This window comes from Oratosquilla oratoria, unplaced genomic scaffold, assembly GCF_046742065.1.
Source record: "Oratosquilla oratoria isolate Oo_2021 unplaced genomic scaffold, ASM4674206v1 SCAFFOLD47, whole genome shotgun sequence".
Taxonomy (NCBI): Eukaryota; Metazoa; Arthropoda; class Malacostraca; order Stomatopoda; family Squillidae; genus Oratosquilla; species Oratosquilla oratoria.
In genome coordinates this window covers 2,563,506-2,578,505 of record NW_027467711.1, presented here as the reverse complement: position 1 = coordinate 2,578,505, position 15,000 = coordinate 2,563,506, and the positions used below count along the sequence as shown (strand labels likewise).

Below are 15,000 nucleotides of genomic sequence, written 5' to 3'. Positions count from 1 at the left end.
GTCCTTAACACGGCCTTGGCATTAGGATTATATACAAGAATAAAATATATGAAAAACAAGAGAGCTTAAAATTAAGAATATTGGAAAGTAGATATTGTTTCCGTTCACCTATACAAGGAATATACATTTATGAAGGCGTGGCTCTGTTACGTAGATTATAATGGAAAAATGGTACTGGCGGGGATTGCGAGACGGTTCGTGAGCTGTCGTCTCTATCCTGAATTGAGGTAGTTGGGGAATTAACATCTTCTATGTCTAAGCCACGAGGAACCTTTTTTATGTGATCTTTATGCAACAGAGTCTCTGTCCTAGTTTGCAAACTGAGTGCCTTTACTTTATTGTTGGATTCGTGGTCAAGGATACGATAGGGACCTGAGAATTTTGATGAAAGCTTAGAGGTAGGTGTGTGGTTAAGAGTGTAAACAATGTCTCCAATATCAAAGGTGTCAGTTCTGGCTGATTTGTTGTGCAAACGGACCATTTCGTCCTTGGTTAGATGGAGAGAATTATGTATTCTTTTGAAAAGGTGATTAAAATTTGCTACTTTAACTTTCACAAGGTCATTGAAATTATAGATTGGAGGTAGATCTGAAAGGAGAAGATCATAAGGGAGCTGTTTGTCTGAACCAAAAAGAACAAAATGAGGTGACTCTGATATTGATTTATTTATTGCAGAATTTAGACACGCTTGAATCATGGGAACATGTTCATCCCAGGAGGGTTGAATGTCAGAAGCAAGATGTCTGATAACATTGAGAATCTTTCTATTTTGGCGCTCAACGAGGCCATTTGAACTAGGATGATAAGCAGTAGTATTACATTTATTGATTTGGAAATACTCGCAAATGTTCGAAAGAATCTCATTGTTAAACTCACTGCCGTTGTCAGAGATTAGAGTTTTGGGTGTCGTATATGGGCATATGAGGTTGTCAATAATTGTCTTTGCAACGTGCTGTGCTGTCTTGTCTGGTAAGGGTGCAAGAATACAGAATCTAGAAAAGTGGTCGACACAGACAAAAAGGTATTTGTTACCATTTGGTGTAAGAGGTAACTTAAGGAGATCGACAGCTACTGTGTCGAAGGGTTTTGAAGGTGTAGGGTAATTTAGAATTGGAACATGACCGCTAATGTGACCTTTGTGACTCGCACAAGAATGACAGGAGTCGATGTGGTTGTGTATGTCCTTACGCATAGTTAACCAAAAATAATGTAGTCTAGCCTGAGTAACACATTTATCTTTGCCAGGATGTGCAGCAATCGGGGAATCGTGTAGAAGTTTTAAAACTTCTGGAATGAGCTCTGTAGGAACTACTAGTTGGAGGACCGATCTGTTGGGTTCCTGTTTGTTTGTTAATGTTGTTTTATGATAGAGAATGTCATCAACTAGTGTGTAGTTGTCAATGTCTGGGGGGAAATTGTCAGTGTCACCTGTGTCTGCAGATTCGAGGAAATATATGACACGTTTCCAAAGAGGGTCAGATCTCTGAGCTGCTGCTATGCGTGCTTGTGTAATATTAGTTGAAATAGGGACTGGAATGACGGTTGCAATGTGTCGACTAAGAGCGTCTGCCACCTGATTTGCTTTTCCATGGACAAAATGGAAGGTAGGCATGTATTCTTGGATGGTGAGAAACCATCGGGCAAGTTTTCCTGATAGGTTTTTCCCTTTAAACAAATGTAAGATTGGTTGATGGTCTGTGTATATGTGTATTTCGTACCCGAGGATAATGTCTTTGAAATGCTTGAGGGCGTATATCACTGCTAAGGCTTCTATTTCTGTGACTGAGTAATTACGTTAGTGCTTGTTAAGAGTGCGGCTCGCATAAGCAATAGGTCTGAGTTTTGAGTTGTGTTCTTGCATGAGAACAGCGCCTAAACCGGAATATGAGGCATCTGTGTAAATTGTGAAGGGAAACTTGTGGTCTGGAAATGCAAGGACAGGAGCTGTGGTTAAGGCTTTCTTTAAGTCAGTAAAGGCTTTCTCTTGGTCAGGTGTCCAAATGAAGGGTATGTCTTTCTTAAGGAGTGACGTCAAAGGTGCTGCTACACTAGCGTAACCTTGAATGTAACGTCTGTAAAATCCTGATAGACCAAGGAATGAACGTACGTGATCTACGGAAGTAGGACGTGGGAATTCAGTGACTGCCTTGACCTTGTCCTGTGAAGTTAATATTCCTTTGGAATTTAGGACGTGTCCTAAGAAACGTATTTCCTTCTGAAGGAAGGAACACTTCTTAAGTTTCAATTTGAGACCTGCTTGTTCTAGCCGCGAGAACACATTGTGTAGAGTGTGTAGATGTTCGTCAATGGATTTGAAAGCTATCATGACATCGTCAAGATACATGAAAACAGAATCACCAATGAGACCATTAAGTACTTGATGCATGAGGCGTGTGAATACTGAAGGGGCTGAAATGAGACCCATGGCGAGTCGTTTAAATTGATAGTGTCCTGTGGGTGTGCTAAAAGCTGTCAGAGGCCTCGACTCTGGAGCAAGGGGGATCTGGAAATATCCCGACATAAGGTCTAAGGTGGTGAAAACTACATTGTTTTCACCAACAGAGTGGAGGAGGTCGTTTAGCAGGGGAATAGGGTGTCGGTCAGGAATGATGAGTTTATTTAACTCTCTGAAATCCACTACAGGTCGAAAAGACCCGTCCTGCTTGGGCACTACAAAGAGTGGAAAATTCCACTCGCTAATTGACGTTTCAATTACGTCCTGTGCAATCATGTCTTTAATCAGTGAATCCACTATCATGCGTTTAGAGTGCGGTAGTCTGTATGCGGGAATGTATCTTGTTTTATAGTTCTCACGAAGGGGTATATGATGTTGAATTATATTAGTGACTCCAAGGGGTTCACCTTCCGTTGCAATGGTCTGTCTGAACTTGTTGCAAAGTGCAAGCAAGTCTGCTTGTGCATCAGGGAAATCAATTGAGTTAAGGTGAGATGCGTTAATAGGTTCCTGTGCTGCTTGCACATTGGGAACTGTGGCACAAACTTGAGAAGTTGGGAGCTCGTTATCCATGATTTTGATACGAGATTGGTAAATTTGGAAATCACAGATGTTTGTGCCAAGTGTGAGATGGAGGGGGGCGTTACTATTATTTGCAATAATAATGCAAGTGTGACCTCTTCTGGAAGTAGAGCTGATGGCTGAGAACAGAGAGATACCCTTTACGCGGCAAGTTTCTGGCATACAGAGTACATCGGTGTCTGGTGCTTGGAAGACTCGTATATGTATGCGTGTGTACTCACGAGGGAACAGTGTCTTTGGACTGATAAGTACTGCGTGAGAATGTCGGAAAGTCGATAACACTTGAGAGACTGGTGCGGATTGTGTGTTGAATTCCTCTAAGAGGGGCAAGAAATTTGCTTCCGCTGGCAAAAGATCACTGGCTTTCACTTGTTGTTTTGTCTGTCTCTTAGCAGATTTAGACCTATGAGAAGATAGCGCGCGCCTGTTACGCTTAGAACATCTTCCTACCGTTGGTAATGGAATGGAGGGTTGAGAGTCATGTGCATGTGTCTGTTTGTAGGTGTCGTCATTAACAGAGTTGGTTTGACTATTTTGGCTAAAATTACTTGAACTTAACTTGGGCTTTTCCTGTTCGGTCACCTTGAGGTGGTTGACAGTAGGGGAAATTGCTGAAGGCAATGCTGGGAGGAAATGGTTTGCATAAATGATGCCATGCTGAGCAGGATATATAATAATGTTATGCTGCTTCATCAAGTTTAAGCCTATGAGGACATCAGCAGGGAAATGAACATCTGCTACATAAGTAGGAACTGTAATGGATGGGCACTCATTCTTGAAGCTAATGTCTAAAGAAAATTTTCCAATGATGGGGAAAGGAATCCCATCCACATTGCACAAATTGACATCTGGTGGTTCTAGAATAGTCACTCGCTTTGTTTGGGTGCGTAGTTTATTAAAACTATTGACAGACATAATGTTCACTGGGGAACCTGTGTCAAGAAAAACTTTCAATTTGGTTTTTCCAGTCGTGGCGTTGAAGGTTAATGTAGGAGATGTATCTGATACGTTAAGTGTGTGAACTGGCAACATGGACGTATGTATGTCAGTGTAAGGGTTATCTGATCTTGACAGGCCTTTCGGTTTCTTACTGAGGAGTCAGGTAGATGATGAGTTATGTGACAGGTTACCAGGGGAGGAGTGGCGTGTATGTCTCACAGGAGATGCATGACGCGAGTATGTCGGGGATGAGTTACGTGAATACCTGGCAGAGTGGGTTGATCCTCGGTTGTGTGGGGATTGTGAACGTAAGACTCTACATCTGTCTGATGAGTGAAAACATCTTCCATGATAACTGCAGTGTTTGTTGGGCGTTGAGGGGAATTTACGATAACATATATCGTCTGTGTGTCCTACTTTCCGGCAATAGTTGCAAAACTTTCGTGTCCTTGAGGGGGACCTGTGACGTGACTGATGACGTGTGCGAGATGTATGTCTTGATCTCGTGATAGGGGGAGTGGCCTGTGTTACCTGGGCTATCATGTGGTTTCGTGTAATAGGTGTAGTCTGGCTTTCTATTTCCTCGGTCACCTTGTCCGAGTCAGGAAATTGTCTAGCGAATCTCGATAATTTGACATCCGGTTTGAAGGCGGAGGTGCCTACTCGTCGCAACGTCTCTGGGTGCAATTTAGAGATAAAGACAAGGTAGGCTACCATGGATACGACATATTCCACACTCATCATGCCGTTTGTTACCCATTGACTGTTAACAAGATCTTCTCTTAATTTGGTTTTTACTGAGGTTGCTACACTCACTGATTGATCCTTATGTTGGTAAGGTGGGTGATTTAACTCTTTCCCTACAGAATAAATGGTTGAGAAGGCACCAAGCGGTTCAAAAATATCAAAGGCCTTCTTGAACTCGTCCACGAATTCTGCGTATGTGTCTATTTCGAGGAAAGCGTCAGCGTGGATTATGAATCCTGCTAATGTGCCATGTTTGTCAATCCTAGACGTCAAGATGGATATTTTTGTTTTGTCATCTGTGGCGCCTCTACGTGCAATTTCAGCGTCCACTTCTGTCAGGAAATTGTGCACTGGTATATTCTTACCATTAAACAAAGGGAGAGTCGATTCGTCTTTAATGAGTGTAACGAGATTTTGGGTAGGCGCGGCAGTTGCACCTTGTCCCGAGGAGCTAGCCTGTCGCTGTTGTGGTTGTTGTTGTTGTTGTTGTTGTTGGTCATCCATGTCTTGCGGGATCTGTGCCGATTGGCTACGTGTAACGGGTCTGTAAGGGTGGTGGTCACTATGTTGCATTTACAAAATTTTTTTTTAAAGAGATCCTGTTGCACTAGGTGGACTTATAAAACGGAAATATATCTACTTACCCAAGTTGACGTATGGAGGGAACGGGTGATGGGCGGTTGTGGTCGCGCACAGGGTGATGGGAGAAAGGGTGATGGGGAGTTGTGAGAGGATCCTGCGTTCACGGAAGTGCTGTAATGTAGGTAAAGGTTAGTGCTCTGTTGAAATATCAGAATGTATGGGTAAAGGAGCACTGTATACAAATCCCAAGTATTACTTTGAGAAAATAAAAATAAAAGAAGGGGCTTGTAGGAGCTATACGTGTCTTCTTGACGTAGCTGTTGAGCAGCTGGAAACAGCGGCGAAGGTCGTCGTTCAGGCAGGCAGTTGCAGAAGGTACCTCGTTGATGTGCAGCTGGCGTCAGTGACGGAGTCTCTCGTCGCTCGATGGGCAGCTGGTTGTAGCGTAGCTCTCGTCGCTCGATGGGCAGCTGGTTGTAGCGAAGCTCTCGTCGCTCGAGTTGGAGGGCGTGGTGGAGAATGGAAGTCTGTTGGGCAGCTGTTGGTGGAGGTGGCGAAGCTCGAAGAATGTTAAATGTTGTCTTCGGTGTCGAGTGGGTTGATTGGCGATGGCCTAGACGTCGGTGCTTAGCGTGCTTTCGCTGGTTGCTTGTAGATATGGATTAGAGTTCGAATCCACTTGCTGCTTCGATGTTCACGGCTGTAGAGTTCGTCTTGCCTTCGTATGTAGAGTTCGAAATCCACTAGCTGCCACCACTTGTTGGAGGGGGTTTTGGTGGAAAACGCGGATAGGTTTTTCCGGTTTATTGGGGTGAGCCTGATCTGAATACAATCTTGGTCTGGCAGCTCCGAAGTCAACTTTAGAGGTGCCAGATTTTCCTAGCTAAACTTAATCTAATTAAGAAATGGGCGTGCCCATAAGAAGGCAGCCAATAATATTAAAAAATGGGCGTGCCCCCCGAGAAGGGCAGCCAATAGAATGTCTTGAGGTGCCAGAGGGGAGCCAGAGCCGTAGGTGTGAACTCTGACCCTGGATTGAGCGAGTTCTCATGTTTGTTTGGTGATCTTGAAAGATGTATGGAGAAGGAGGTCACTAGGTGACCTCTGATGCGCAGCTGGGTCCACGCGGTGAATGAGTCGTTCTTTTCGATGGGCCTCATAGGGGCTTCTCTTGGGTAAGGAGGCCCGTGTAAGGAGGCCCGTTGTTCCTTGAAAGAAATCGTCCGTGGGCGGAAGGAATTCGTCTGCCTGCCGCCTTACAATTATCATTTTATAATTTGTATTATTATTTATATTATTACTATATATATTACTATTTTTATTATCATATGAAAATTTCATTACTGCCTTATTATTATTATTTATATTTATATTTTGTTATCATTATTATTATTATTATGATTATTATCATTATTGTTATTACTAATATTACTATTGTTATTATTATTATTATTATTATTATTATTATTATTATTATTATTATTATTATTATTATTATTATTATTATTATTATTATTATTATTATTATTATTATTATTATTATTATTATTATCATCATTATTACTATCATTAATATTATTATTATTATTATTATTATTATCATTATTATTATTATAATTTTCATTATCATTGTTATTATTATTATTATTATTATTATCATTATCATTATTATTGTTATCATTATTATTATCACTATTATTATCACTATTATTATCACTATTATTATCATTATTATTATTATTATTATTATTATTATTATTATTATTATTATTATTATTATTATTATTATTATTATTATTATTATTATTATTATTATTATTATTATTATCATTATTATTATTATTATTATTATTATTATTATTATTATTATTATTATTATTATTATTATTATTATTACTATTATTATTATTATTATTATTATTATTACTATTATCATTATTTTTATTATTTTTATTATTATCATTATTATTATTATTATTATTATGTTATTATTATTATTATTACAGAATCGTATTCTCATCTTTTCGACATGTTTTGTATAGGCTCAAAATGTCGACAAGATGAGAATTCGATACTGAGCAGATGCCACATTTTGCAGCAGATGTCGCATTTTGCGCAGATTCGAATGTACTTGGCTTGATCCCTGAAAGTCTTTTCAGAAAAATTAATTTTTTGTATATGATGAGAGTCGCCAAAATGATTCTACTCGTGATGTTTCATGATTTTTTTTTCCCAATTGTTGATTTGTAAACAAAATTAAAATTACCTCCAGTTTGCACTTATCAAGATTATATTCAAGTGCGAATGTTTTGTTTCTTTAAAAAGTTTCTGTAGGTTCTTATAGAAAAATCACTCGGAGCCTTTGCCGTCTCTGGGTCCTTGGAAAAATGTTGCCTGGAGCCTTTGCCGCTGGCATGTAACCCAGGCTGGCTACAGGAAAGTTACCCGCTAAAAGCGTGGAAAAATGAGTAGCACTGACTCAATATATGTCAACTGGACCTTGGGTAGCTAGCGCCGAATAAAACTCCTGTGAGGGACCCTGCTACATTACCTCCGACAGCGAGGTTCCATGTGGGTTCCTCCTGCATTAGATTTTTCTAGATGCGGCAGCTCTGCTGCACCGCACAATATGAAGTCGGTAGTATTGGCCATAGGGTCAGTCCTTTTGGCCGGAGCTGGAAAATATTTTTCCCACAGCCGGAGCCTTGGGCACTACGTTCAAGTCGTCTCGTGGCGATGGCAAATTGTTGCGCCACCAAAGACTATCAGGGAGCCAAGGGACTCAATCCCGTTCTTTCAAGCCGAAAAATTCATGCAGGAAAAAATGAATTTCCCTGTAGGAATTCGGAGAACCCCACCAGCTGGAGCCTGGGTCACAGCAATATAATTGCTGCGCCTTTTAAAGGCTCCTCACGTTGTTGCATCGGCCATTGATATTGGCTCAGGCGGGAAATCCGCCAGCTAACAACGGACTCACAAGTGAGGGAAATTCTTCTGGCCCCAAAAGTAGTGATCGAAGACACTAACAACGTATATATATTTCCATCAGTATACGCAACCCAGATATGTTCAATATTGGGTGTCATGATATATACAATTACTGACACTTTTTTCATTAGTTTATCGGTGTTATATGTGCATATATATATATATATATATATATATATATATATATATACATATATATATATGTATATATATGTATATATACATATATATATGTATATCTATGTATATATATATATATATATATATATATATATATATGCAGAAAGATCACTATAAACAACACGTGATCCACAAATTTTACTGGTAACCACTGTTTTCTTCCGATTTCCTTAGTGGTTACCAGCAATATATATATATATATATATATATATATATATATATATATATATATATATATATATATATATATATATATGTATATATATATATGTATATATACATATATATATATATATATATATATATATATATATATATATATATATATAGAGAGAGAGAGAGAGAGAGAGGCATACCTTACAAGGCAGCAGGGGGTCTGACTATACCGTCTGACACTCGGTCGCTTACATGCATTCTGTAATAAAGAGGGGAGACCACGGGAAGGTAGCATGCAACCATTTAGGAGGAGAGGCTATAGAAAGGTTAAGAATAGCTTAGCCTAAGATAGCTAAAATAATCCACCAGAGCAACCTGTCAGCTCCCTTCCCAATCACATGTGGACTAAAACAAGGATGTGTACTGGCACCGACCCTTTTCTCTTTATATTTAGCTGCCATGCTATATGAAGTCCCCTACAACAACCCAGGGGTTGAAATAAAATACAGATTAGATGGAGGAATTTTCAAACTGGCCAGACTCAAATCACGGCGCAACACTAACACCATCAATATGACGGAACTACAGTATGCGGATGACAACGCTGCTGTAGCCCACACCCATGCAGAACTCCAATAATTAATCAGTGGATAATTTCCATGCTGCCCACACATGGTTTGGTCTGACAGTTAACAAGGTCAAAACTAAGATGCTGTTACTTTGCTGACACGGACTGGAGAAAACGGCTTGATCATCTGCGACTCTCAATCAGCCCTCCGCGCTCTCTCATCTACCAAGCCTGAACACCAACAAGTGGTAACACAAATAATGCGACAACTGGCCACAACTCATGAAAACTCACAGATGGTACACTTCCTGTGGATTCCATCCCATATTGAACTACTGGGCAATGACACCGCTGATCGGCTAGCAAGGACAGCCTGTAGTATGGATCCACCAGCTGCCACTACTACTACTGCCTTCCTACCCTCTTACAAGCGAATGGTAAGACAAGCTGCCTGCTCCCCTACTTGCCACCGTAGCAATGCTGAGAGGGCTACAAGTGTATCCATCCAACACTACGAGAATTTTCTTCCTCTTCCACATAAGTAGTGGACTTATTGTGAGAAGACACAATGTTGTGAGTGCCCGACTCAGGCTCGGCTACAGACCAGTGTGGCAAGTGGGTGAGACCGAAGGTGTACCGAGGTACTCATCGTGCAGGCTGTGCGACACCCCTAACGCCAACAGTTTAGAGCACTACTGCATTGATTGGCTCACGGTAGCCCCTTTAATACCTTATCGACAATCAGTTCTTGATGTCTGTAAATATTTGCTTGAAGGTGATAAATTAGAATTAATCTTATTGCAACACCCGCACTTTGGTGGGTGTTAAACTATACATAATCAAATCAGTCAGTTATGATTCGGATATATCTTAAGTGTCACTAATAATCTGTAAATAGTTATCTTTTGCACTAGGTTTGTTGTTCCCTGAACATAATAACAAGGAATGTCTGTAATATGGATCTGCCAGCTGCTACTACTATTGCCCTATTACAAATGGATGGTACGGTAAGCCGCCTGCTTCCCTACACGTCACCATGGTAATGCTGAGAGGGCTTCAAGTGTAACCATCCAACACCACGAGAACGTCCTTCCACTTCCACATGCATACAGACGCAGCGAACTTCTGGTGAGACGACAGAATGTTGTGAGTGCCCGACACAAACCCGACTACCGCACGGTGTAGACGGGTGAGACCAGAGAGGTGCCGAGGTACACATTGTGCAGGCTGCGCTACACCCCATATGCCAACAACTTTGATACCACATCGACAATTAATTATCTATATATGTAAATATTTGCCAGAAGGTGATCACTGGATATATTTTTTGTATCACCCGCACTTTAGTAGGTGATAAACTGTAAATAATTCCATCAGTTATGATTCGAGAGTGTCCTGTGTGTCACTAGTACTCTGTACATAGCTACACTTTTGTACTAGGTTTGACGCTCCTTGAGCGTAATAAATTGATTAAAACAAATAAAACAACCCCATCCATAAAGTTTTCTAATCGTTTCTTAAAACAACTGATAGTTTCAGCGCTTACTACATGGTTACTAAGTTTATTCCATTCGTCGACCACCCTATTAGTGAACCAATTCTTGCCTATTTCCTTTTTAAATCTAAATTTGTCCAGTTTATAACCATTACTGCGAGTCCTGCCCTGTTGTTTTAATATGATGACCTTGTTTGCATCACCCTTGTTAAAGCCTTTGATCCACTTGAACACTTCTATTAGATCACCCCGCACTCTGCGTCTTTCCAGAGAGTGGAAGTTAAGATGCCTAAGCCTCTCTTCGTAAGGTAAATTTCTGAGTCCATGATATATACATAATGTGTAATGTATATAATATATAACAAGATAATATATATTACATATAAATAAATGTTGGAATTAGCAAACGCGCGCATTAGATCTATGATGTTACGTAGAATCTATGGGCAGATGGTCGTGAGTTCGATTCCCGGGACCCACTGCGGGCTTCTCGCGTTGGTTCCTGACAGACCTGGCCAGGCGTGGAGGCGACCAAAACATCGGTCTAAAAAAAAATAATAATAAAAAATAAATAAAAAAAAATAAATAAAAAAATCGGTCGGCTTCCCGCAACCGACAGGTCTTTGCCCTCCCATGGGTTTCTCACTTCCCACTACGGAACGCAAAGACACACAGGTAATAAACATGGTTGACCAAAGCTGCAGACTCTTTTGGTCCTTAAGTGTATATGTCATCATTATCATAATTATTTTACTATTATACATTTTTTTTTACCTTCATTTGCCTATTCATTTATTTATTTGTATATTCACCAACTGGTTTATTTACATATTCCTTTATCTATTTATCAATAACTTTATTTGTTCATTATACTTTCATTTATTCAATGATCTATTTATTATTATCTACTTTTCATTATTTTTTTCGCGCCCAAATTTTCGTGCCTGTAAAATTCGTCACTTTATTCAACTTGTTTTGTCGTACTCTCTGAGTACAACAATGCTTAGTTTCGTCTTTCTATCTTTGGTGTTCATTATTCGTTGTGTTAACGTGTGAGTAACAGGCACTAGGCTAGCTGCAAATTTCTCAAATTTCTTTCTCTTTTATCTTATAATTTTCTATTGTTATTCATATTCATATTATTACATATATCATCATCATCATCATCATCATCATCATCATCATCATCATCATCATCATCATCATCATCATCATTATCATCATCATCATTATCATCATCATCATTATCATCATTATCATTATTTTCATTATAATTATTATTGTCATCATTATAATTATTATTGTCATCATTGTTATTATCGTTATTATGATCGTTATGATAGTTATTATGATCGTTACTATGATCGATATTATGATCGTTATTATGATCGTTATTATGATCGTTGTTATTATCGTTATTATTATCGTGATCGTTATTATGATCTTTATTATTATCGCCATCGTTGTCATCATTATTATCATAACTATTATTATTATTATTACTATTAATATATTAATATTAATACTATCACCATTATTAGTATTGTTATTGCTACCACTACTATAATAATCATTACTGTTATTATTACTATTATCATTGTTATTATTATTATTATTATTATTATCATTATTATTATTATTATTATTATTATTATTATTATTATTATTATTATTATTATTATCATTATTATTATTATTATTATTATTATCATTATTATTATTATTATTATTATTATTATTATTATTATTATTATTATTATTATTATTATTATTATTATTATCATCATCATTATTATCATTCTTTTCTTTAATGACATTAATATATTTATCATTATAATTATTAATATTGTTATCATTATCATTACTATTGTTATCATCATCATTACTATTATCATTACTATAATTGTTATTACTATTATTATTTTTCCTACTCTCGAAGGTGTAGAAGCTCTTGAAGATCCTGAAGATCTCGAAGTTCTCGAATACCCTGAAGGTCTCGCAAATCTTAAGGGTTTCGAGCGTTTATAAGCTCCTGAAGGTCTCGAAGTTTTTGAAGTTCTGGAAGGTGTAAAAGTTCTGGAAGGTGTAGAAGTTCTGGAAGGTGTGGAGGTTCTGGAAGGCGCGGAGATCCCGGAAGGCGCGGAGATCCCGGAAGGCGCGGAGGTCCTTGAAGGCGCGGAGGTCCTGGAAGGCGCGGAGGTCCTGGAAGGCGCGGAGGTCCTGGAAGGCGCGGAGGTCCTGGAAGGCGCGGAGGTCCTGGAAGGCGCGGAGGTCCTGGAAGGCGCGGAGGTCCTGGAAGGCGCAGAAGTCCTGGAAGGCGCGGAGGTCCTGGAAGGCATGGAGGTCCTGGAAGGCGTGGAGGTCCTGGAAGGCGCGGAGGTCCTGGAAGGTGCGGAGGTCCTGGAAGGCGCGGAGGTCCTGGAAGGCGCAGAAGTCCTGGAAGGCGCGGAGGTCCTGGAAGGCATGGAGGTCCTGGAAGGCGCGGAGGTCCTGGAAGGCGCGGAGGTCCTGGAAGGTGCGGAGGTCCTGGAAGGTGCGGAGGTCCTGAAAGGTGTGGAGGTCCTGGAAGGCGCGGAGGTCCTGGAAGGCGCGGAGGTCCTGGAAGGCGCGGAGGTCCTGGAAGGCGCGGAGGTCCTGGAAGGCGCGGAGGTCCTGGAAGGCACGGAGGTCCTGGAAGAGCGGAGGTCCTGGAAGGCGCGGAGGTCCTGGAAGGCGCGAAGGTCCTGGAAAGTGCGGAGGTCCTGGAGAGCGCAGAGGTCCTGGAAGGCGCGGAGGTCCTGGAAGGCGCGGAGGTCCTGGGAGGCGCGGAGGTCCTGGGAGGCGAGGAGGTCCTGGGAGGCGAGGAGGTCCTGGGAGGCGCGGAGGTCCTGGAAGGCGCGGAGGTCCTGGGAGGCGCGGAGGTCCTGGGAGGCGCGGAGGTCCTGGAAGGCGAGGAGGTCCTGGAAGGCGCGGAGGTCCTGGAAGGCGCGGAGGTCCTGGAGGGCGCAGAAGTCCTGGAGGGCGCGGAGGTCCTGGAGGGCGCGGAGATCCTGGGAGGCGCGGAGGTCCTGGAGAGCGCGGAGGTCCTGAGAGACGCGGAGGTCCTGGAAGGCGCGGAGGTCCTGGGAGGCATGGAGGTCCTGGGAATCGCGGAGGTACTGGGAGGCGCGGAGGTTCTGGAAGGCGCTGAGGTCCTGGAAGGCGCGGAGGTCCTGGAAGGTGCAGAGGTCCTGGGAGACGCGGAGGTCCTGGGAGGCGCGGAGGTCCTGGGAGAGCGCGGAGGTCTTGGGAGGCGCGGAGGTCCTGGAAGGCGCGGAGGTCCTGGAAGGCGCGGAGGTCCTGGAGGGCGCAGAGGTCCTGGAAGGCACGGAGGTCCTGGAAGAGCGGAGGTCCTGGAAAGCGCGGAGGTCCTGGAAGGCGCGAAGGTCCTGGAAAGCGCGGAGGTCCTGGAGGGCGCGGAGGTCCTGGAAGGCGCGGAGGTCCTGGAAGGCGCGGAGGTCCTGGGAGGCGTGGAGGTCCTGGGAGGCGAGGAGGTCCTGGGAGGCGAGGAGGTCCTGGGAGGCGCGGAGGTCCTGGAAGGCGCGAAGGTCCTGGAAGGCGCGGAGGTCCTGGGAGGCGCGGAGCCCCTGGGAGGCGCGGAGGTCCTGGAAGGCATGGAGGTCCTGGAAGGCGTGGAGGTCCTGGAAGGCGCGGAGGTCCTGGAGGGCGCGGAGGTCCTGGAGGGTGCGGAGGTCCTGGAGGGTGTGGAGATCCTGGGAGGCGCGGAGGTCCTGGAAGGCGCGGAGGTCCTGGAAGGCGCGGAGGTCCTGGAAGGCGTGGAGGTCCTGGAGAGCGCGGAGGTCCTGGGAGACGCGGAGGTCCTGGGAGGCGCGGAGGTCCTGGGAGTCGCGGAGGTCCTGGGAGGCGCAGAGGTACTGGGAGGCGCGGAGGTCCTGGGAGGCGCAGAGGTACTGGGAGGCGCGTAGGTCCTGGGAGGCGCGAAGGTCCTCGAAGGCGCGGAGGTTCTTGGAGGCGCGGAGGTCCTGGGAGGCGCGGAGGTCCTGGGAGGCGCGGAGGTCCTGGAAGGCGCGGAGGTCCTGGAAGGCGCGGAGGTCCTGGGAGGCGCGGAGGTCCTGGGAGGCGCGGAGGTCCTGGGAGGCGCGGAGGTCCTGGAAGGCGCGGAGGTCCTGGAGGGCGCGGAGGTCCTGGAGAGCGCGGAGGTCCTGGAGAGCGCAGAGGTCATGGAAGGCGCAGAGGTCATGGAAGGCGCCGAAGGTCTGGAAGGCGCCGAAGATCTGGAAGTTCTCGAAGGTCTGGAAGATCTCGAAAGTCTGAAAGGTCTGGAAGGTC

General features: G+C 43.1%; 2 protein-coding genes across 2 annotated transcripts in view; one reads left to right on the top strand and one right to left on the bottom strand.

Annotated features, from left to right (window-relative positions):
• Positions 1 to 12,714: 12,714 nt before the first annotated feature.
• On the bottom strand, positions 12,715 to 13,888 carry LOC143023380 (uncharacterized; the record flags this gene model as incomplete). Its single annotated transcript, XM_076181903.1, has 2 exons — positions 12,715 to 12,876; positions 13,391 to 13,888. Coding segments are annotated over 2 exons (660 nt in total), but the record flags the coding sequence as incomplete, so codon positions are not given.
• A 135-nt stretch (positions 13,889 to 14,023) lies between these two features.
• The window catches only part of LOC143023379 (uncharacterized), a gene marked incomplete at its 5' end in the record, with an annotated part of 1,154 nt that continues 177 nt past the window's right edge, over positions 14,024 to 15,000 (top strand). Inside the window, 2 exons of the mRNA XM_076181900.1 lie at positions 14,024 to 14,690; positions 14,887 to 14,997. Of these exons, the coding sequence (XP_076038015.1) occupies positions 14,024 to 14,690; positions 14,887 to 14,997 (778 nt within the window). The remainder of the gene's footprint in view (positions 14,691 to 14,886; positions 14,998 to 15,000) is intronic.